Source organism: Euprymna scolopes, chromosome 39 (assembly GCF_053919585.1).
Source record: "Euprymna scolopes isolate OS-2025 chromosome 39, ASM5391958v1, whole genome shotgun sequence".
In the NCBI taxonomy this organism is placed as follows: domain Eukaryota; kingdom Metazoa; phylum Mollusca; class Cephalopoda; order Sepiida; family Sepiolidae; genus Euprymna; species Euprymna scolopes.
The window spans coordinates 25,128,683-25,152,984 of record NC_136520.1 but is presented as its reverse complement, the minus strand read 5'-3'; the positions used below and the strand labels follow the sequence as shown (position 1 = coordinate 25,152,984).

Here is a 24,302-nt window from a genome sequence, read left to right as displayed (position 1 = left end):
CAAAAAGTATTAGTGTAAATTAGATGGCAAAATGTAGAAAAAGTATTAGTGTAAATTAGATGGCAAAATGTAGAAAAAGTATTAATGTAAATTAGATGGCAAAATGTAGAAAAAGTATTAGTGTAAATTAGATGGCAAAATGTAGAAAAAGTATTAGTGTAAATTAGATGGCAAAATGTAGAAAAAGTATTAGTGTAAATTAGATAGAAAAATGTAGAAAAAATGTATTAGTGTAAATTAGATGGCAAAATGTAGAAAAAGTATTAGTGTAAATTAGATGGCAAAATGTAGAAAAAGTATTAGTGTAAATTAGATGGCAAAATGTAGAAAAAATGTATTAGTGTAAATTAGATAGAAAAATGTAGAAAAAATGTATTAGTGTAAATTAGATGGCAAAATGTAGAAAAAGTATTAGTGTAAATTAGATAGAAAAATGTAGAAAAAATGTATTAGTGTAAATTAGATGGCAAAATGTAGAAAAAGTATTAGTGTAAATTAGATGGCAAAATGTAGAAAAAGTATTAGTGTAAATTAGATGGCAAAATGTAGAAAAAGTATTAGTGTAAATTAGATGGCAAAATGTAGAAAAAGTATTAGTGTAAATTAGATGGCAAAATGTAGAAAAAGTATTAGTGTAAATTAGATGGCAAAATGTAGAAAAAGTATTAGTGTAAATTAGATGGCAAAATGTAGAAAAAGTATTTGTGTAAATTAGATGGCAAAATGTAGAAAAAGATATTAGTGTTAATTAAATGGCAAAATGTAGAAAAAGTATTAGTGTAAATTAGATAGAAAAATGTAGAAAAAATGTATTAGTGTAAATTAGATAGCAAAATGTAGAAAAAGTATTCGTGTAAATTAGATGGCAAAATGTAGAAAAAATGTATTAGTGTAAATTAGATGGCAAAATGTAGAAAAAGTATTAGTGTAAATTAGATGGCAAAATGTAGAAAAAGTATTAGTGTAAATTAGATGGCAAAATGTAGAAAAAGTATTAGTGTAAATTAGATGGCAAAATGTAGAAAAAGTATTAGTGTAAATTAGATGGCAAAATGTAGAAAATGATATTAGTGTAAATTAGATGGCAAAAAGTATTAGTGTAAATTAGATGGCAAAATGTAGAAAAAGTATTAGTGTAAATTAGATGGCAAAATGTAGAAAAAGTATTAATGTAAATTAGATGGCAAAATGTAGAAAAAGTATTAGTGTAAATTAGATGGCAAAATGTAGAAAAAGTATTAGTGTAAATTAGATGGCAAAATGTAGAAAAAGTATTAGTGTAAATTAGATGGCAAAATGTAGAAAAAGTATTAGTGTAAATTAGATAGAAAAATGTAGAAAAAATGTATTAGTGTAAATTAGATGGCAAAATGTAGACAAAGTATTAGTGTAAATTAGATGGCAAAATGTAGAAAAAGTATTAGTGTAAATTAGATGGCAAAATGTAGAAAAAATGTATTAGTGTAAATTAGATAGAAAAATGTAGAAAAAATGTATTAGTGTAAATTAGATGGCAAAATGTAGAAAAAGAATTAGTGTAAATTAGATAGAAAAATGTAGAAAAAATGTATTAGTGTAAATTAGATGGCAAAATGTAGAAAAAGTATTAGTGTAAATTAGATAGAAAAATGTAGAAAAAATGTATTAGTGTAAATTAGATGGCAAAATGTAGAAAAAGTATCAGTGTAAATTAGATGGTAAAATGTAGAAAAAGTATTAGTGTAAATTAGATGGCAAAATGTAGAAAAAGTATTAGTGTAAATTAGATGGCAAAATGTAGAAAAAGTATTAGTGTAAATTAGATGGCAAAATGTAGAAAAAGTATTAGTGTAAATTAGATGGCAAAATGTAGAAAAAGTATTAGTGTAAATTAGATGGCAAAATGTAGAAAAAGTATTAGTGTAAATTAGATGGCAAAATGTAGAAAAAGTATTAGTGTAAATTAGATGGCAAAATGTAGAAAAAGTATTAGTGTAAATTAGATAGCAAAATGTAGAAAAAATGTATTTGTGTAAATTAGATGGCAAAATGTAGAAAAAGTATTAGTGTAAATTAGATAGAAAAATGTAGAAAAAGATATTAGTGTTAATTAAATGGCAAAATGTAGAAAAAGATATTAGTGTAAATTAGATAGAAAAATGTAGAAAAAATGTATTAGTGTAAATTAGATGGCAAAATGTAGAAAAAGTATTAGTGTAAATTAGATGGCAAAATGTAGAAAAAGTATTAGTGTAAATTAGATGGCAAAATGTAGAAAAAGTATTAGTGTAAATTAGATGGCAAAATGTAGAAAAAGATATTAGTGTTAATTAAATGGCAAAATGTAGAAAAAGTATTAGTGTAAATTAGATAGAAAAATGTAGAAAAAATGTATTAGTGTAAATTAGATGGCAAAATGTAGAAAAAGTATTCGTGTAAATTAGATGGCAAAATGTAGAAAAAGTATTAGTGTAAATTAGATGGCAAAATGTAGAAAAAGATATTAGTGTAAATTAGATGGCAAAATGTAGAAAAAGTATTAGTGTAAATTAGATGGCAAAATGTAGAAAAAGTATTAGTGTAAATTAGATGGCAAAATGTAGAAAAAGATATTAGTGTTAATTAAATGGCAAAATGTAGAAAAAGTATTAGTGTAAATTAGATGGAAAAATGTAGAAAAAATGTATTAGTGTAAATTAGATAGCAAAATGTAGAAAAAGTATTCGTGTAAATTAGATGGCAAAATGTAGAAAAAGTATTAGTGTAAATTAGATGGCAAAATGTAGAAAAAGTATTAGTGTAAATTAGATGGCAAAATGTAGAAAATGTATTTGTGTAAATTAGATGGCAAAATGTAGAAAAAGTATTAGTGTAAATTAGATGGCAAAATGTAGAAAAAGTATTAGTGTAAATTAGATGGCAAAATGTAGAAAAAGATATTAGTGTAAATTAGATGGCAAAAAGTATTAGTGTAAATTAGATGGCAAAATGTAGAAAAAGTATTAGTGTAAATTAGATGGCAAAATGTAGAAAAAGTATTAGTGTAAATTAGATGGCAAAATGTAGAAAAAGTATTAGTGTAAATTAGATGGCAAAATGTAGAAAAAAATATTAGTGTAAATTAGATAGAAAAAGTATTAGTGTAAATTAGATAGAAAAATGTATTAGTGTAAATTAGATAGAAAAATGTATTAGTGTAAATTAGATAGAAAAATGTATTATTGTAAATTAGATAGAAAAATGTATTAGTGTAAATTAGATGGCAAAATGTAGAAAAAGTATTAGTGTAAATTAGATGGCAAAATGTAGAAAAAGATATTAGTGTAAATTAGATAGAAAAATGTATTAGTGTAAATTAGATAGAAAAATGTATTAGTGTAAATTAGATAGAAAAATGTATTATTGTAAATTAGATAGAAAAATGTATTAGTTTAAATTAGATGGCAAAATGTAGAAAAAGTATTAGTGTAAATTAGATGGCAAAATGTAGAAAAAGATATTAGTGTAAATTAGATAGAAAAAGTATTAGTGTAAATTAGATGGCAAAATGTAGAAAAAGATAGTGTTAATTAAATGGCAAAATGTAGAAAAAGATATTAGTGTAAATTAGATAGAAAAATGTAGAAAATGTATTAGTGTAAATTAGATAGAAAAATGTAGAAAAAGTATTAGTGTAAATTAGATGGCAAAATGTAGAAAAAGTATTAGTGTAAATTAGATGGCAAAATGTAGAAAAAGTATTAGTGTAAATTAGATGGCAAAATGTAGAAAAAGATATTAGTGTAAATTAAATGGCAAAATGTAGAAAAAGTATTAGTGTAAATTAGATGGCAAAATGTAGAAAAAATGTATTAGTGTAAATTAGATAGCAAAATGTAGAAAAAGTATGAGTGTAAATTAGATGGCAAAATGTAGAAAAAGTATTAGTGTAAATTAGATGGCAAAATGTAGAAAAAGTATTAGTGTAAATTAGATGGCAAAATGTAGAAAAAGATATTAGTGTAAATTAGATGGCAAAAAGTATTAGTGTAAATTAGATGGCAAAATGTAGAAAAAGTATTAGTGTAAATTAGATGGCAAAATGTAGAAAAAGTATTAGTGTAAATTAGATGGAAAAATGTAGAAAAAGTATTAGTGCAAATTAGATGGAAAAATGTAGAAAAAGATATTAGTTTAAATTAGATAGAAAAATGTATTAGTGTAAATTAGATAGAAAAATGTATTAGTGTAAATTAGATGGCAAAATGTAGAAAAATTATTAGTGTAAATTAGATGGCAAAATGTAGAAAAAGATATTAGTGTAAATTAGATAGAAAAATGTATTAGTGTAAATTAGATAGAAAAATGTATTATTGTAAATTAGATTGAAAAATGTATTAGTGTAAATTAGATGGCAAAATGTAGAAGAAGTATTAGTGTAAATTAGATGGCAAAATGTAGAAAAAGATATTAGTGTAAATTAGATGGCAAAATGTAGAAAAAGTATTAGTGTAAATTAGATGACAAAATGTAGAAAAAGATATTAGTGTAAATTAGATAGAAAAATGTATTATTGTAAATTTGATAGAAAAATGTATTAGTGTAAATTAGATTGCAAAATGTAGAAAAAGTATTAGTGTAAATTAGATAGCAAAATGTAGAAAAAGTATTCGTGTAAATTAGATGGCAAAATGTAGAAAAAGTATTAGTGTAAATTAGATGGCAAAATGTAGAAAAAGTATTAGTGTAAATTAGATGGCAAAATGTAGAAAAAGTATTAGTGTAAATTAGATGGCAAAATGTAGAAAAAGATATTAGTGTAAATTAGATGGCAAAATGTAGAAAATGTATTAGTGTAAATTAGATGGCAAAATGTAGAAAAAGTATTAGTGTAAATTAGATGGCAAAATGTAGAAAAAGTATTAGTGTAAATTAGATGGCAAAATGTAGAAAAAGATATTAGTGTAAATTAGATGGCAAGAAGTATTAGTGTAAATTAGATGGCAAAATGTAGAAAAAGTATTAGTGTAAATTAGATGGCAAAATGTAGAAAAAGTATTAGTGTAAATTAGATGGCAAAATGTAGAAAAAGTATTAGTGTAAATTAGATGGCAAAATGTAGAAAAAGATATTAGTGTAAATTAGATAGAAAAAGTATTAGTGTAAATTAGATAGAAAAATGTATTAGTGTAAATTAGATAGAAAAATGTATTATTGTAAATTAGATAGAAAAATGTATTAGTGTAAATTAGATAGAAAAATGTATTAGTTTAAATTAGATGGCAAAATGTAGAAAAAGTATTAGTGTAAATTAGATGGCAAAATGTAGAAAAAGATATTAGTGTAAATTAGATAGAAAAAGTATTAGTGTAAATTAGATAGAAAAATGTGTTAGTGTAAATTAGATAGAAAAATGTATTAGTGTAAATTAGATGGCAAAATGTAGAAAAAGATATTAGTGTTAATTAAATGGCAAAATGTAGAAAAAGATATTAGTGTAAATTAGATAGAAAAATTTAGAAAATGTATTAGTGTAAATTAGATAGAAAAATGTAGAAAAAGTATTAGTGTAAATTAGATGGCAAAATGTAGAAAAAGTATTAGTGTAAATTAGATGGCAAAATGTAGAAAAAGTATTAGTGTAAATTAGATGGCAAAATGTAGAAAAAGTATTAGTGTAAATTAGATGGCAAAATGTAGAAAAAGTATTAGTGTAAATTAGATGGCAAAATGTAGAAAAAGATATAAGTGTTAATTAAATGGCAAAATGTAGAAAAAGTATTAGTGTAAATTAGATAGAAAAATGTAGAAAAAATGTATTAGTGTAAATTAGATAGCAAAATGTAGAAAAAGTATTAGTGTAAATTAGATGGCAAAATGTAGAAAAAGTATTAGTGTAAATTAGATGGCAAAATGTAGAAAAAGTATTAGTGTAAATTAGATGGCAAAATGTAGAAAAAGATATTAGTGTAAATTAGATGGCAAAAAGTATTAGTGTAAATTAGATGGCAAAATGTAGAAAAAGTATTAGTGTAAATTAGATTGCAAAATGTAGAAAAAGTATTAGTGTAAATTAGATGGAAAAATGTAGAAAAAGTATTAGTGTAAATTGGATGGAAAAATGTAGAAAAAGATATTAGTTTAAATTAGATAGAAAAATGTATTAGTGTAAATTAGATAGAAAAATGTATTAGTGTAAATTAGATAGAAAAATTTATGTAAATTAGATGGCAAAATGTATTAGTGTAAATTAGATGACAAAATGTAGAAAAAGATATTAGTGTAAATTAGATAGAAAAATGTATTATTGTAAATTTGATAGAAAAATGTATTAGTGTAAATTAGACGGCAAAATGTAGAAAAAGTATTAGTGTAAATTAGATGGCAAAATGTAGAAAAAGTATTAGTGTAAATTAGATGGCAAAATGTAGAAAAAGATATTAGTGTTAATTAAATTGCAAAATGTAGAAAAAGTATTAGTGTAAATTAGATAGAAAAATGTAGAAAAAATGTATTAGTGTAAATTAGATAGCAAAATGTAGAAAAAGTATTAGTGTAAATTAGATGGCAAAATGTAGAAAAAGTATTAGTTAAAATTAGATGGCAAAATGTAGAAAAAGTATTAGTGTAAATTAGATGGCAAAATGTAGAAAAAGATATTAGTGTAAATTAGATGGCAAAAAGTATTAGTGTAAATTAGATGGCAAAATGTAGAAAAAGTATTAGTGTAAATTAGATTGCAAAATGTAGAAAAAGTATTAGTGTAAATTAGATGGAAAAATGTAGAAAAAGTATTAGTGTAAATTAGATGGAAAAATGGAGAAAAAGATATTAGTTTAAATTAGATAGAAAAATGTATTAGTGTAAATTAGATAGAAAAATGTATTAGTGTAAATTAGATAGAAAAATTTATGTAAATTAGATGGCAAAATGTATTAGTGTAAATTAGATGACAAAATGTAGAAAAAGATATTAGTGTAAATTAGATAGAAAAATGTATTATTGTAAATTTGATAGAAAAATGTATTAGTGTAAATTAGATGGCAAAATGTAGAAAAAGTATTAGTGTAAATTAGATTGCAAAATGTAGAAAAAGTATTAGTGTAAATTAGATGGCAAAATGTAGAAAAAGTATTAGTGTAAATTAGATGGCAAAATGTAGAAAAAGTATTAGTGTAAATTAGATGGCAAAATGTAGAAAAAGTATTAGTTTAAATTAGATGGCAAAATGTAGAAAAAGATATTAGTGTAAATTAGATGGCAAAATGTAGAAAAAGATATTAGTGTAAATTAGATGGCAAAATGTAGAAAAAGTATTAGTGTAAATTAGATGGCAAAATGTAGAAAAAGTATTAGTGTAAATTAGATGGCAAAAAGTATTAGTGTAAATTAGATGGCAAAATGTAGAAAAAGTATTACTGTAAATTAGATGGCAAAATGTAGAAAAAGTATTAGTGTAAATTAGATGGCAAAATGTAGAAAAAGTATTAGTGTAAATTAGATGGCAAAATGTAGAAAAAGTATTAGTGTTAATTAAATGGCAAAATGTAGAAAAAGATATTAGTGTAAATTAGATAGAAAAATGTATTAGTGTAAATTAGATAGAAAAATGTATTAGTGTAAATTAGATAGAAAAATGTATTAGTGTAAATTAGATGGCAAAATGTAGAAAAATAAATTCTGGAGCACAAAATATCACTCCCGTCTTTGTGGTGCTTCAACTTTTTGAATTATAAAAAATAGGGCACTTGTGGAATAACGTTTGTGTATATGTCTATTCCTGTCACATTAGAATGAGCTGAAAAAGAAGAGACAATTTTGTTTAGTAGGCAACGTAAGATTCTGTTAACAACAAAAAGATAACAATTCTTATCTCTGAAGTAGTTTGACTTTTAGTATTCTAGGATTGTTTTTCTTTCACTCCCACGGAAGATTGTTTATCATCTATAAGTTACAATAGAGTGAATATTTCCATTGTGTTTTCATTTCTAGCCATTAGCAAAAGAAATTCTTTAGCTGAAGTCATCAGTGAAATGGAAAGAAAAATTAAGGACAAAGTCATTATTAAATATTGTTCTGTCTCATGCGTAAATATTTGTTAATTGTTCGATCTGCTGTAATATTGTAAACAGGATGTTTGGACAGATGTCACGAAAAGGTTATAAAGCCAAGTGCTCCGGAAAGTCTGCTGGTAATTTGTGAGAATAGGAAATAATAGAACTTAGGCAAAAATAACAACTGATGTACGATTGGGAGAATGGTGCTGTTACAGGAAACCTCAATTGGAGAAGTGTTTTCAATATGATATGACAAAACGTTAAAAGATTAAAGATGTACTTAAAAGTAGTGATCCCTCCCTCCCTTTCGTCCCCTGACTGATATGAATAAATCCTTCATCTTCATCCTTTGTTGAATTAATTTAATAATTATAATTAATGCAAGAAGTAAGCTTTAAAATGAAAGTCTCTTTTCTTTTCTCTCTTCCTTTGTCTCCCTTTCTCTTCCCCTTTCTCCTCTCTTTCTCTAAAAAGAAGCCAAATATATAATCTTTTATTTCTGTCCAAACTGTTTCATGTATTTCTGTAGATATCAGAAAGCAACCTTTCCATGCACATAGCAACAACAATTTTCATCTTTTTATTATATTGGCTCTGCTTATCATGATATTGAGCACTTTTTCATTCACATAAAATTTACTACAAATAGAAAAATATGGTAATACAGGGTTTTCAAATCAAATGTGACACTACTCTTTAGAAAGAAAACATATCTTGGCCAATAATTGATATATTCTCAACATTCCTAAGTAAGAGGATCTTTAGCTGAATACAACTCTTAAAGAAGAACTACTGCCCCAAGCAGGCAAGAGTATGCAGCCTTCACAATGTCCTTCAAGAGACACTTGAACAACAGATTGATCCTGGCAATCAAATTGTCCTTGGTGCTGCAAATGGTTTGTGCCTTTCCTCAACCTGGCACGTTCATGCAGTTGCAATCAGATGCATTATGTTTAAATGGTTGAAGTTGTGGAAGTTCTCTGAAAACTATTTCTGAGCTTGTGATGTTGAGCCGAGTTCTGTTGCCACACGTATGGTCTTACCACAGCCACTCTCTTCATTCATCTCTTAATAACAGATGACAGCAACTCAATATACAAATCTGAATTGAGTCGAAACAGTTTTTCGAAGATATGGAGCTGCATGACACCCAACAACTTGTGCAAACTTGGTCTTCATGACCTGTGAGATTTTGTGTAGACGGTAGGCTAACCTCTTGTTATTCTGCGTCTTGTGCAATTAGTTCTAAGACTAATCAAAGTATTCCCTACTCAATTAGTTGTTTGATGTCATTAAAAATTTCTTTATCTTTTGTAAAGCAGTTCTTTTGTGTCTTGCTGCTGAGTTCGTTGTAACGATCCTCATATGAGGATTATTGAAGATCGTTGTTGAATGCTTCATTCTTTGCCAATCATTGAATGCTTCATTCTTTGCCAATCATTGAATGCTTCATTCTTTGCCAATTATTGAATGCTTCATTCTTTGCCAATCATTTCCCGATTGCCTTTTCTGGAACTTGCTGCACAATTTATTTTTGTGGGAAGCTTCTTGGCCAATATTTTGTGCACACATAGTACATCACTTAATCTCTGCTTCCACATATCCATAGAAATTCTTCAGCTCGCGTCTTTCTGAAGTTAAAATATTTACGGAATACTTCAATGATTTACAAATTTTTTAATATATATCTGTATATATTACATATGAAAAAAAATTTGTGACAATGGGAGCAGAAGTCTGTGTGTGTTGGTGGTGGTGGGGGGGGGGGCGTTGCCTGGTGGTTAAAATAAAACAAAAAAAGAAAGCATGGGACTTGGTGCTATCAAATCAGAAACAAAACCAAAAGCAAAATTTTGTTAGCAAAAAAAAAAAAAAAAAGAGAGAGAAAAAAATGACACATGCCAGGTGCAAACTCGTATAACTTAAGTTAGTAACCAAACACTTTTATCAATAGGCCCACGAGAATATAGATGCTATAATGCCACAAATTTAGCTATTTAAAGCAAAAGAATGTATTGACAATTCGCGCATGTATGATTTGCAAATCACATCGAAAGCAAGGTTTTTATCTGACCCCCACCTTTCAAACAAAAAAATATTTCTACACAAAATAATATACAATTTTTTCCAATTGTTCGATATTTTTTGTTTGAGAGATGGCTCTTTCTAATGATGCAGTGTTGATGCCTGTAAAATGCGGATGAGAAAAGTTATTAGCGAACATACAAACACACACACATTTGAAATTTATTTAAAATATAAGATTTTGAAATACCGTATATATAGTAATTTGCAAACATCTGTAGTTATCCCTAATTTGCATATTAATTTTTAAATTAGTTTTGAATGAATTCATATTTTGTAATATATATTAATAATTGGCATTGTCAGATTTTCTTGTATATGCAATATGTTTGTCGTTGGGATTCTGAGGAGAGATATTACACTCTGAAATATTTATTTACAGAAAATATAAACCCCCATTTACATTTCAAACAAATTAGGCACAAGGCTTTTAAAAATGTTGGGAAAATGAGTGTTCGTGGTCATCCTTAGGCTAAAGTGATAAAAATGTCTATCCTACTATCCTAACTAGAATCATCAGTCACCACAATACCACATTTACACTTTGGCTGTAATTCAAAATTTGTTGGAAAGATTTCATTGGAATAAAATGAGGGGTGAAGGCAGAATAAAAAGCAACAAGTAATTAACCACTCTTTTCCAATTTATTCTGAATGAGAACAAGCATGTCATTCTCTAAATGGGAGTGCAATCTAAGTGAGAGGAAAAAAAACTGTGGATAGAGTGAAATTTTTCAAGTATCCTACCAAAATAACTACAATTTGGGTGAAGTGGACATCTTCATATTTGTAAAAAGGTTAAGGAAGCATAAGAATATTTTTATTACTACTTTTTAAATCGACTTAATTTACTATTTTTTAATTGGGGTAAGTAGTATAGTATCTGTTTTGCTGTCATAAGACCGTTCTCCCAAGAATCACCTCCTTTTTAAGGTATTATATCCTCATTTGGAGGCTAGGGTAATATAGTATATTCTATTGTAATGAGGTCATCTTCTCCTTTTTTTCTGTGTGTTTAAGGGTTGGTGTAGTATCTGTTCTGTTGCTATGATATCATATTCACAAACATTGCTTTCTCTTTTTATGGAGAAAGGATCTTCCCTGGTATTACCTCCTCTATTTTGGAACACTAGTGTAACATCTGTTATGTCATGATACATTCCTCCAAGACATTAACACTTTTTTTTTGGGGGGGTGCAGTATTTAATATATTTGTTCCTCATGATATTATTGTCTCAGAATTATCTTTTTTTTTTAGTTGTCGTGATATCATCAGGCATTAACTCCTCTCTTTTTGGCGTACAGTTTAAGTGTCCTTTGTTTCTATCCCATGGTAGTATATGTTGACCTTCAGACAACATGCATTCACCCATTTATGTGGCTGAAACCACACACATTCAATCACTATCTGTAGGGATCTACACAAACTGATTTACAGTGCTAACCTACATATGAATATATATCACTATTTATTTCTCTCTCGCTTCAAAAACATATATAGTCATCCACATGCAGTACTGTTTTGCTGTATTACAGCTCATCAGTGCAGCTAGATTAGCACCTATCCCTAGTCAGGGATTGAACTTACAACCGTTTAGTTGATAGTCAGCAGTTCTAACCTCTGGCCCATGGAATTAGTGCTCTTAAACGACCTCATCTGATTACTTTTGTTCAAATGTTATTCGTAGTTTGATTTATTATGTAATTTTCATTTGTTACATTTTTTATTTTTATCCATTTGGTTTTTAGATATTTTCATACATGTATATATTTTCATATATATATATATATATATATATATTTATTTTATAAATGTTAATATCAATGTATACCATTTTTGTTTAACGGGTGGAGACTGTTATGATAAAAACTGAATCACCTTTAATTGCGAGTAAAGCTCAGTGTATCTACTTTATAGGTGCAGAGCATATATATTACAAAACTTTGTTGAAATTCATTACATTACACTTTTTCTTTTTTGTAACTTTTGTTTCATCTTGGATTTCTTCATTACAGCAGTTTCGTTAATGGGATGGCAATTTTATGATTTTATGTTTTCATAAAGTCTCCAATTCTCATCAATTTATCAGATGTTATTTCCGTTCGATGTTTCCAATAAAAAGTTATTTTTGTACATGATAAACCTGGTGTTTTCGTTTAGGGAAAAGAAATTCCATGGCCAACTTGTAACAACGTGGGGATGGAATTTCTTTTCCCCAAATGAAAACACCAGGTTTATCATGTACAAAATTAACTTTTTATTGGTAACATTGAATGAAAATAACATCTGATAAATTGATGAGAATTGGAGACTTTATGAAAACATAAAATCATAAAATTGCCATCCCATTAACGAAATTGCCATAATGAAGAAATCCAAGATGAAATAAACAAAAGTTACAAAACAGAAAAAAATGTAAGTCTTTGAATTTCAACAAAGTTTTGTACTACATGTATATAATCTTATTAAATGATACATATTTGTGATAATGTGTCGGAAATGGATGAATATATATATATATATATATATATATATATATATATATATATATATATATATCCATTCCCTACATATATTACCATAAATATGTATCATTTAATAAAACTTAGTAAAGAAATATATGAAAAATATCTATATAAAAAATAGATAAAAATTAAAAGTAACAAATAAAAAATTACATAATAAAATATAATGAATCAAACTATGAATAACATTTAAAGCAAAATGCCCCCCCCCTCTCTGCATTTAATCTTATCTCCCACACCTGATGCCTTATTTCATACACACACATCTGTACAAGTGCACAAACATTCCTGAAGTGGAGTTATTATTCCTTTTGATAAACCTCTACTTTATATTTGCTTCAAGTTTGTTACGAGCATCCTTTTTTGAAATACTTGCAACTAATTGTTATTTTCTACAACATTAATTTAAACCGAAACATATCTTTCTTTCTTGCTATCCTCTTTTTTTCTCTCTATCCCTACCTCTCTTTCACTCTCTACACACACACTTAGTTTGGATCAATGAGCGACTTAAAAAAAGTGAAAATTTTAAATTTATTGAAATAATAGCAAAAAAAAAAAAAAAATGGGCAAAAAGAACATCTTACAGCAAATACTCAAAGACATACAATACTTCAGATGCAAATTTAGATGTTGACGGACTGCCCTTCCTGGCTTAAACTCACAGCCAACATCATCCAAAAACTCACAGCCAACATCCCCCCCCCCAAAAAAAAAACCATCATATCAAGTATTGGTAGTATACAACATAAATTAGATATAAAATTAACGGAAATATATATTATTTATTGTTGTTTATCTTTTAATTTTGTTTATTTTTTATTTAAATTTATTTTATACTTTGTCATGTTCTAAGCCTGTTTTCATTGGTCGTTAAATTTGGTCCCATTATAGTACTTCACACGGTTTCATATGATTGGCCACTTCGCTTTTTGTATCATATCACTTATCACTATGTAGATGTATGTTCATAAAAAAAATACAGGTAACTTTCAAACAACAATATACATCCTCCCCGGTTCAAGCTGTTCAATGCACTTCACAAATGTTGCATATACTCTCTATCTGAGAAGTAATAATTTTTTAAAGAAAATCGTCCTAGAATGCTTAAATATCTCTTCAATTGGACAACAGTATATTTCAAGACCTGTCACAGAATTTCTTTAAGATTCTGTTTTTGCCTATAATTTTCAAAATATTCCATTACGACATGTGAAAGAGAAATTTAAAAAAAAAAATCAATTTTATGACTTAATCTAGTAGTAAAAATGCAGTTAACAACAGAAATAAAAAATAAGCACAATATATGACAAAAAACTTTTACCAAATGATAAAAATATATATCATGCATAATTTAAAACTTTTGTCATTTCACTTTGTTTTGAGATGGTCGTTAATTTCAGGCTTAAAAAATTATGTATAAAAAACCTTATCATAATCTGACTGGAAATAACCCCTAGGCCTAGGGTTAGTGGAAGCATAAAAATTATCACCATTTTTATTGATGAATTAGACTATATGAAGGTCTTGAAACAAGTTCTTAAATAACAAATCTGAAAAAATTACAAAAGTTTAAAACTATACAGATTCAAAAAAAATTAAATTTATCCGTCATTTGATGTTTTACTGATTTCTCACCTGTTAACAATACTGTACTTTTTCTAATACGTTATCGTGTCCTTCTTTCTCATAGATAGCATTGATTATTATGTATTTAAAAAAATAATGTAAGTAAAATGATAATAGCGATATTTTATTGACAGATACAACAGTTCTTGTAAGAAACAAATACACTGTAACTGAATTGATTATTTAAATTTTAGAATTATTTAAATCTGAAATAACAAAACTTACAAAATTTCATTTAAATGTTGGTTTTAATGGTTAATTTTATTTAAATACATAAAAAAAGATTTTTATACGCACATTAATATATAAATTTAGGTCAGTAGGCTTTTCGATCTTAGACCTAATTGATTTATAAGAAGGAAAGAAGCCACAGGAAAAAAGGTCAGAGACAGGTTACCGTTCTGAGAAAAACAGATAAATCGATAGACAGCTTTTCTTGCTACACCTAGCTATATAACGCCTCCCACGGATGGTGTCTGGAAGTGTTGCTATGTCAAAACATACTCTGTCTTAATTCCAGAAATTATTGAGAACTACATTTCTTAACCTTTGAATGTCCTCCCCTTTCATAATAATGGCACACCCTTTCACTATTGTAACTTTTTGGAATTATTAGTAGTAGTGGATTAACTACCTCTTACTCAAAATATTAATAAAATTCACCATCCTTTCTGCAATCCAATCATATCTTGTACAAATAAACATCACTCTATGCATGCATTGTCCACCAAGTTTTAATCCTAAATGTTCAGCATTTTTTTTTTTATCACTGTTCAATTATAAGCTCACCTCAATAAGATGAGCAAAATTGTTATTCCCCTCTCTTGGTACTACCCTGACTTTAACCATGATGGTCCTCTTCAGTTTAGGAATAATCTGGAGATTGTTTTGATAGAAATTATCTTTGAGATAACCCTACAAATAAAATTCAGGGCTTATGATTCAGTGAGTGTGAAGCCCATTCCATTCAGGATCACACCTCTTTCTGATGAGTAAAATACCAAAGTGCCCCTGCATATCATTAGTTTGTTGTCTTCTGTTACCCACCAACACATTTGCACTAAAGGTTCAAGGAGAAGTATATCACAGAGCAGTTCTTGCTTTACTTTCTATCGTTCTATTGTCTTTAATAATGTATCAGTCCTGATTATCGGGGGGGGGGGGCATCAGTGAATTAAACTGTTTGAAAATCCCTTGGTATCACATGCTTAGATTTGACCAATTTGTGAACACACATGCAGACAGATGTATGAAGGTACACATGCGAGTGAAGACCGTTTGTGAATTTGAAATTATTTAGAAACATCGTCCTTCGAAAGATGTTGACTGAATCTTTCCAGGGAGCGTCCTGCACTAAGAATGAGAACAGGTGAATTGTTTTAATTTCTTTCACAAGTTCCAGTTACCTGTATGAGAGAGAAGTAAGCAGGCAATATCATCAACCTTGATTGTGAGAAGGGAAAAAATACATTTAATTATTTCCGAATTAACTTTGTGGCTTCATGCCATCTTGTTCATAATACCACATTGGATTTAGCAGCCAGTGCTCAGTTGTCTGATTAGTTGAGCTAAGACTAAATACAGATCAGGAGCTAGAGAGTTGGTATATAATCAGGTTTTGTATTATTTGGATTATTCCATCTACTGTTCTTGTCTTGGATATTATTCTCACAATGCTTCAACCAATGTAACCTCTGACCTTTTTTAGGTACATCTTGTCGAACTTGGGAATCTGCTCAGAATTTTGAATGGCATCTTTTATTTAATTCACAGAAATAGTTTGCTCTTGTTTTGTCAGCCATAATTGAGTAGAAGTCTTCATAAATTTAGGAATGTATTCTTAATAGTAATACCCATACTGAGGAACTTTGAATTTCCAGAAAATTGTCAGAACTTCTTATTACTTGGCACTTTGATCCATTGCACCATGATCCTTGTGATTTAATCTTCATCTAAAAAATGCCAAAATATAATAATATAGGTTCAATTGTTCTGAAATAAGCAAGTCCACTTTCTGAGTTCTGGTTGGTTACTAATCGGTAAGTGGACATTGTAGTGTATAAAAATTGCTTCATTTAAGTAGGAGTTTGTTAACTGGGTGCTAGTTCAAACCCTTGCACCACAAAGTGTCGTTTTCATAGTACATGCATGATTGACGTAGCCCATTTTTCAAATATTAAACTATTAATTTAATTAGTATTGAATTTAGTAGTGAGCACTCAGTCAGCTGATCAGCTAAGCTAAAGTTAAATAAAAATCAAGTCATACAGTTGGCATACAAGCAGGCTTGGATGTTCTATTGTTTTTAGAGGGACAGGTCGATTCTCTGCAATGCAATCATTCCAATTTCCACTGATCGACCATCCTCTTTCTTTTTTTTTTTTTAAGAATTTCATAGTTTTAATATAAACAAACACCACTTATCAAGGCTAAAGGCTACTCAAGGATAAAGGTTAATGAGGTAGATTGCCAGTAAATTGATTGAGACTACCCATTTGAGGATAAATTATTTCTCGAGATATTGAAGAATTGACCAAACCAGCAGTGTCTCCATTTAAGTGTTTCTGTTTCCTTGTTTAGGAAACCAAAGATGCTTGCAACTATGGAAACTTAGATTTCCGGCAGCTCAGACAATAAATAACTGTTTCCCTGTGCAATTGCAAAGTAAATCAGACAAACAGCATAGGTAGGAGACACGAGAAAGCTTTACAAACTTTTGAAATCATTGATAAAAAGCAAGTGTTCTTTCAGTGAAATGCTGATGAGAATGGAACACAGCTGGCAGGTCACACCAAATGGTGGCACCAGCCCAGCACCTTTCTCAAAAGCAACATAATCGGTTTCACTTATGATTCCAACTGCAATCCACTAATTAAAGATAAGATTATAGAAGTAATAAAAAAGCTGAAGAACAAAAAATTAGCAGGTGCTGAGGGCCTTTCAGCAAAAATATGCAAGTGTTGTTTTGAATTCATGCCCAGGTGGCTACTTGAATAATTCCTGTGTGGACATTTGAGTGTATAAATGTTCATTCAAACGTGTTTGTGAATTGGACGCAAGTTAGAACTTTGCATGGTTGACTTGGTTAATTCTTCAAATATCAAAGAATATTGAATTTAGTACCAGGGTTGACTGTTTCAACCAAATACAAAACAAAAGCCAAGGAATAAGTACACAAGCAAGCTGTGATATTCTATTATTCTTAGATGAACAAGTTGGTTTCTCTGTAATGTAAAATATGATGGAGGCAGTCATTTTTAAAGATTTACAGACACCACTTATCAAGCCATTCAAGGATTAATGAGATAGATTATCAGTTGAATGATTAAGAATATTATGAACAGACTGGACAAAATCTGATAACCTGTGAAAACAGTTTATGCCAAGTATTTAATGACACTTAGTCAATATGGGAAGCGGGGGGGGGGTCCAATTTAGTAGCCAATGCTCAGTTGTCTGACCAGTTGAGCTAGAATTAAAGATTAGGAGTAGGAAAGTTATACATAAGCAAGTTGTTAATTATAATTAAGTAACCTTTTGTTTTTTTAATCATTCTATAATTACAAATTTTACTGCTAAGTAATATGTAACATGGAAATTTTATCATTTTGCTGATAAAACATGAATTCATGTTCAGATTTTTGAATAATTTAATTAGAAATCGAATGATATAACTATGAAAATGTCTTTATGGTTGATAAGATTAATGTATTAATCTGCTCTTTACATAACATTTTTTTTTTGTCTTGGTGTCACTTGTCCTTGCATGTCTATCCAGATTAGTTTTAGTTTGCCTTGAACATTTATCGCCACCACCGTCACCTAACCTAACCTCCAATTTTATTTCAGGACGTACAATGTTGGACTTGGCCTGCTTTCGTGGTCACACTGAATGTGTACATATTTTGCTACAAAACCGAGCCAGCATTCTGGTACATGATTCTGTAGTTGGCAGAACCCCGCTCCATGCGGCCGGTAAGTTTTCACCACCATCACACACTTGCCTGCACACTCACCTGTCTTCCTTTCCTCACTCACAATACCTTGATTTGATTCTCACACTGACCTCCCACACTCTGCCTCCTTTTTTTGTCAAATTTTGTTTTGCTTTTTTAAACTAAAGAAAATTATAATAAAAACCCTATTTTAGCAATGGATTGAATGAGAATTCCTCAGTTTGGAACTTTTTTTTTTTTTTGGGGGTTGTTTTTTTGGTAATAACCAAAAACATTTTAAAATTTTGTTTTTTTTATTTGGACTGCTCTTCTTGTTATTTTAGATCTACAACATTTCGGTTGATGTAACCTCATATCTTCTTTGGGTGCATTTTAAAATAAAACTTTTGCATCAAACTTGGGAATTCTCTCTTCGAACTTGGGAATTCTCTCTTCGAACTTGGGAATTCTCTCTTCGAACTTGGGAATTCTCTCTTCGAACTTGGGAATTCTCTCTTCGAACTTGAGAATTCTCTCTTCGAACTTGAGAATCTTCTCCTCAGACTTGAGGACCCTCTCATCGGACTTTTTTAACTTTCTAATCAAACTTGTGAACTTGAATGTAATTTCCAGCTGAACTTTTTAATTTATGAGAATAGATTTTTCTCATTCCGTCAGTCATGACTAAATAGAAGGGTTAATTTCTGTGATTACTAGTTATTATCCGTATCATGAATTGAACTGTAAACTTTTAGAAGACCGTCATCATTTAGAACTGTTATGCTATGCGTCTGCATCGACAGTTCTCTATGACTTTTGAAGCCTTAAAACTAATCTGATCTAGTTTGCTTTTAGCCGGGGGCAACATAAAAGCTCTTTTTTCATTGGTTACTATTCTAAGGCTACCAAATCAGGCTGTCTGAAGATACTAGCTTCCTGACCTAAAATTCACTAAATAGGTAGGATGCAGATTTTCATCCTGGGTCCCCTGCAGACAGATTGGAAGTCAAAATAATAATTATAATAAAAACAAAGTATTTTGTTGGAAAGCAATAAAGTGAAAACATTCCTTGTCCATGATGGCAATAGCAATAGGTTGAAAGCATAATCAACAAAATAATGGTATAGTCAGAGAAAGCTTTGATTGAAAATCAGATGTCAGGCCTTTTAGTTAGGAGCAAAGTGTAGTATCTATTTTGGTGCTTTAATTCATCTCTTCTATCCTCAGTGAAAGAAATCTTTTTAGACTGAGGCAATTTTAATTTTTGCCTTAATCCAGAGTATCTCTTTTAGAGAGCTGGAATTTTCTCATGTTAAAAATCGACCTTGAGTCTAACTTTGCCCTCATATGAAGGCAAGTATATAATAGCTTAATAATTTTATAGTGATTTCTGAGTTCAACATAAAAGATTCTAAAATTCAAACAAATCCACCTGAAGGTTGACGGTTACATTGGCGGATGTTGATGTTAACAATCAAGATTAGACTAGTAGTCCGAATATTCAAATAATACTATGATAATATTTCTATTAATTCTTACTAATTGTCATATTTCTAAGCTCCGAAAAAAAATAATTTAAAAAAAAACAAAAAACTCAATGTGCCACACAATTAAGTTTTTTTTTTTTCTATTCTGTAGCAAAAAAAGGGAGGCTTAATACTTCATAACAATAAAGAAAGGAAAGAATAATAATGTATGCAAATTGAATTTTATGAGCAAAAAAGAGGAGGCTTAATCTTAATAACTTATAATAAACAACTAATGGATAAAATTTCATTGTCTTTAAAAGATAAAAAATATTCCTTTATATTTTTGTGATCAAAATAGGAATTAACCTGGATGTAGGGTGGTAATGAAGTAATCATTAATACCATTCACTGGACAAAGCGGGGGAGGGCAGAGCGGTAGCTCTAGATATATCTAAGGCTTTTGACAGGGTATGGCATGAGGGTCTCCTCAGGAAAATTAGATCATACAGTATCACTGGTAGAATACTTAACATAATTAAATCCTTCTTAGATAAGAGAAAAATCCAGGTTGTCCTCGACGGTCGTACATCTAAACAATATGATATAAATGTGGGAGTGCCCCAGTGGTCTATCCTTGAACCTCTATTGTTCCTGATATTCATAAATGACCTCCCCAACAAAATTGCCAAAATTGAGATGGGTATATATGCTGATGACACTACACTCTATGGCAGGCATGACAGGAAGACGAATGAACACATTTCTAAAGAAATGACAGAAACACTAGAGGAAGACCTCCAATCTGTAGTGGAATGGGGACAAAAATGGTTGGTCATGTTCAATGCCGCCAAGACTAAACTAGTTTCATTCAATAATTACAAGAACCCCTCTCTACCACCAATAGCAATGGCCAACGACTCTTTATCTGAGAGTACATCTTTCAAACTCCTTGGCCTAACGTTCACAAGAAACATGAGTTGGAGCAATTACATTGAAGGCATTACCAGGGCCGCTGCAAGAAAGGTGGGCTCTCTCTACCGTGCTAGACAACTACTAACACCCGAAAGTATCCTGTACCTCTATAAGGCCACCATTCGCCCATGTATGGAGTATTGCTGTCACATTTTGGCTGGTGCATCTGCTACTAGTCTCTCGCTCCTTGACAAGGTTCAAAAGAGAGTCGCAAACCTGATAGGCCCTGAACTGGCATCTAAGCTTCAGCCTCTCTCCCATCGACGAAATGTTGCATCCCTCTGCCTTTTCTACAAGTATTTTAGTGGTGAATGCTCTGACGAACTGCAATCACTTGTGCTCCCACGACAAACCCGACAGGCTGCTAAATCCCACCCCCACACTGTAGAGATCCCTAGATGTAAAAGATCTTTCTACTCCAATAGTTTCTTCCCCAGAACTGCTAGACTTTGGAATTCCATTCCAGGTCCCTGCTTCTCCAACAGTACTGACGTGCAGAAGTTCAAGTGTAATGTGAACCGACATCTTGCTGCCCAAATCCCTACATAGTACCCCAGTAGTTGTTGCCCCTGATAGTAACCCCCTACATCAAAGTGGCAATTTGCCTTGTTTGGGGTGAAAATGTAATAAAAAAAAAATTAATAATGTAAATTGGCTGGAGTTTGATTATTTCTGAAGACGACTTAATAGGAACTTGTTTACATTGGATTTGAAGGCTACCATGTTGCATTTAGTAGGGAAGCATACCAGTGGAACAATGTTCCAAATGTAGGCAGTTCTGAGAAAGAAGTTTTGTTCATGGAATCTGCATTTACATTTAGGCACAGATAGAGAGTGGGGAAAATCATGTATAGTGGTTTCAGCTGGTCGAGTGTTTTTTAGTGAAAATTTGGCAAGGGAGGGGGCATAGATTGGAGTTCAGACAAGCACTTGCCATGAAAATAGCAATAGAGCAGAAACAGGTTCATGATATCTCTTCTGTGGGAAAGAGATTGCATGGAAAAAAGGGGCATCACCTACTAGGTTTCAAAGCTGATTTTAAATTCTATCAAGGCAGAATAGAGCGTTCCGAGCAGCTCCTGCCCAGATGTGGTAATAGTACTCCATTCTAAGGCACACCTGGCTCTTATACAGATAGGGATCACATTGGTAGTGAAATACTTACTGGAGCAGTAGAATGATCCAATCATCTTTCCAGTGATCTTGACAACAAATTTGTATGCGTTCCATTTCAGATCAGGAGTGAAGCTTGTCAAGACACGGGCTTCTCTAAGACAAGAGCCATTCATTTAAATTGGAGCGTGATGTGGATCAGGACGATTATGATCCCCCCCCCTTTTATTTTTAATTTAAAAACTTGTGTATTTGCTTTTTTAAGTTTTACCTCAATTACTTGTTTTGGTAGGAAATCAACTGTTTTAAATTACAAATAATACCGGGGAGCCTTGTTAATAGAACACATGTAAAATATTTTTAAAATAAACTGCATGAAAAAAATCTACTTTTAGCAGAATTTTGAATTTTTTTCAAATCCAGAAAAAGTGGATTTCTACTTAAATCACTAAGGCCTACCATGAATATGAGTTCTTTGTTTTGTTTTTAATAAGAAAATTTCTTTTTTGCCACATTACTAGAGTCTTAGCTCCTTTTTTCATATTATTTGGTTGGATTTTATTTCTCTTTTTCTCCTCATTCTTCCTCTCTTTAGTTTTCTCTTTTCCTGTTTTCTTTTCTCTCTTCCTCTTCCTACCTTCCTTTTCGCTCTGTTAGTTCTCTCTGAAAACTGGAAAATTTTGATTTTTGGCATGAAGGCTAAGATTTCAAACAAGTCATGAGAGGAATAGGAAAGTTAGATGAGTTTTCTTTCATCAATAAATGACTTCCTCTTTCCTTTATTCTCCACACGAACACTCAATGTTTCTATTTGAATTTTGACTTTCTTTATTGGAACTGATTAAAGTTGTTTGGAGGGGGGGGGGGTATGTATACTTTTTGTGCTGTTCTCTACACACACAAAGGTGGGGGGGGGCAGGATGGGAAATTTATTTTGATTTCAGATTTTCTTCTTTTTTGCCATTGATTACTCTTGTTCAGTTAGTGTGAATTTACCAGAACATTTGTTGGGTTCTGATTAAAGAGATTTTGATCTGTATATTTGCATTATCTATTCTAGATAGGTAATTATATCAATTAAATGAAATTATTACTAGCCATGTCTACTCAACATTGCTCCGGATGCAGTGAAGTTATTTTTTTTCTTAAATAAAAAATATTAGCTAACTCCCTTCCTGATTTTTATTTTTAGGTGATTATTTAAAAATGTTTCATATTAGCAGTCATCTTGACGAGATTAAATTTTAAAACTTGAATCCTGTTATATTTTGTACAACAAGAAACAAATTACATTTTTTATTTTTGAAACGTTATGTTTGCGTCTGAGTTTGTTTGTCGCTTTTTCTTTCTTTTCTTTTTTTTTTCAAAATCTTTTCTTCATTTTTAAAACTTTTTTTGCAAGTAGTCACAGTTTATTAAGGCTGAAAGTCACTCAAGGATAAGAGCTAATGAGTGCCAGGTTGAGTATGAGACATCACCATGGTGATTGGTGGTGGTAGTAGTAGTAGAAATTGCGTAGAATTTGATTATTTAAGAGGTTGGCTAAACAAGAATTTGTTTACATTGGACCATGTTCTAGTCAGTTGGGAAGCAGTCCCACGATATTCTACAAATGTGCAGCTCTAAGACAGAAACTTTTCTCATCAAATTTTCATTTAGGTTTAGACACAGATAGAGAGTAGGGGAAATTGTTGACAGTGGTTGTAGCTAGACAGGCGTTTGTCTTGAATGTTTTTCAGAGGGGATCATAAACTGAAGCTCAGTAAAGCACCTGCCATGAAAATAATAATGAAGCAGGGATAGACTCTTAACGTCTCTTTTGTGAGAAGGAAATAGTAAGGAGAAGAAAAGGATATTGCTTACTCGATGAAAACAGACTTAATTTGGGCATATTCAAGTCAAGGTCTGACGAAAGATGAAAGTCATACTTTTAGCAATAATATTGGTTCTATTTATCACAGATACTATTTGGCTCATGTAAAGTTCTGCATCTTGTTGAAAATTTTGATAAAATTTCAAATTTTATGGATTTGATGCTCATTAATAACAATAATCACCATTCAAAATTACATAAATTAATAGTTTTTGAGTTATCAACGTTTGCATAGCATAAATAGAAGAATACTTCATACATAAAATATGGAGAAGTAAAACCCAGATAAGATATTGACTCGTATGTTTTCAAGCGGAGATATTAGTTTCACGACTGACTTTTATTGTTGCTTTCATTTGAGTTATACATTTAGTTCATGATAACAATTTACTGATTGTGTTGGTGCAAGTGTGCCTTGATAGCAATTAATATCCAAATCTTTATATTTTTTCTGAAGTTTGATATATTATTTTGTGTTACATTAATTGAATAAAGTTGTTCAAAATTATGACATATGCTAAAAAGATATGTTTGATCTTGAAGTGTCAATATTTTGTGTGACAGTTAAATATATATCAGTATGAATCGCCTTTTTCAAATGTAAGAGCTTCTTTGACATTTTGCTTATTTGACATTTTGCTTATTTGAGGCAATCTCAAGAGGAATTTAAAAAATGCTAGTGAAT

General features: G+C 30.0%; 1 protein-coding gene across 11 annotated transcripts in view; it reads left to right on the top strand.

The window, feature by feature from the left end:
* Positions 1-24,302, top strand: part of LOC145263676 (uncharacterized) — a 514,716-nt gene that overhangs the window by 351,076 nt on the left and 139,338 nt on the right. For 10 of the 11 annotated variants that reach the window (XM_080120559.1, XM_080120558.1, XM_080120561.1 and 7 more), the window contains one exon: positions 18,104-18,229. The exons of the other annotated variant lie outside the window; for it this stretch is intronic. In XM_080120559.1, the coding sequence (XP_079976685.1) occupies positions 18,104-18,229 (126 nt within the window). The remainder of the gene's footprint in view (positions 1-18,103; positions 18,230-24,302) is intronic. 11 annotated transcript variants of the gene reach the window in all.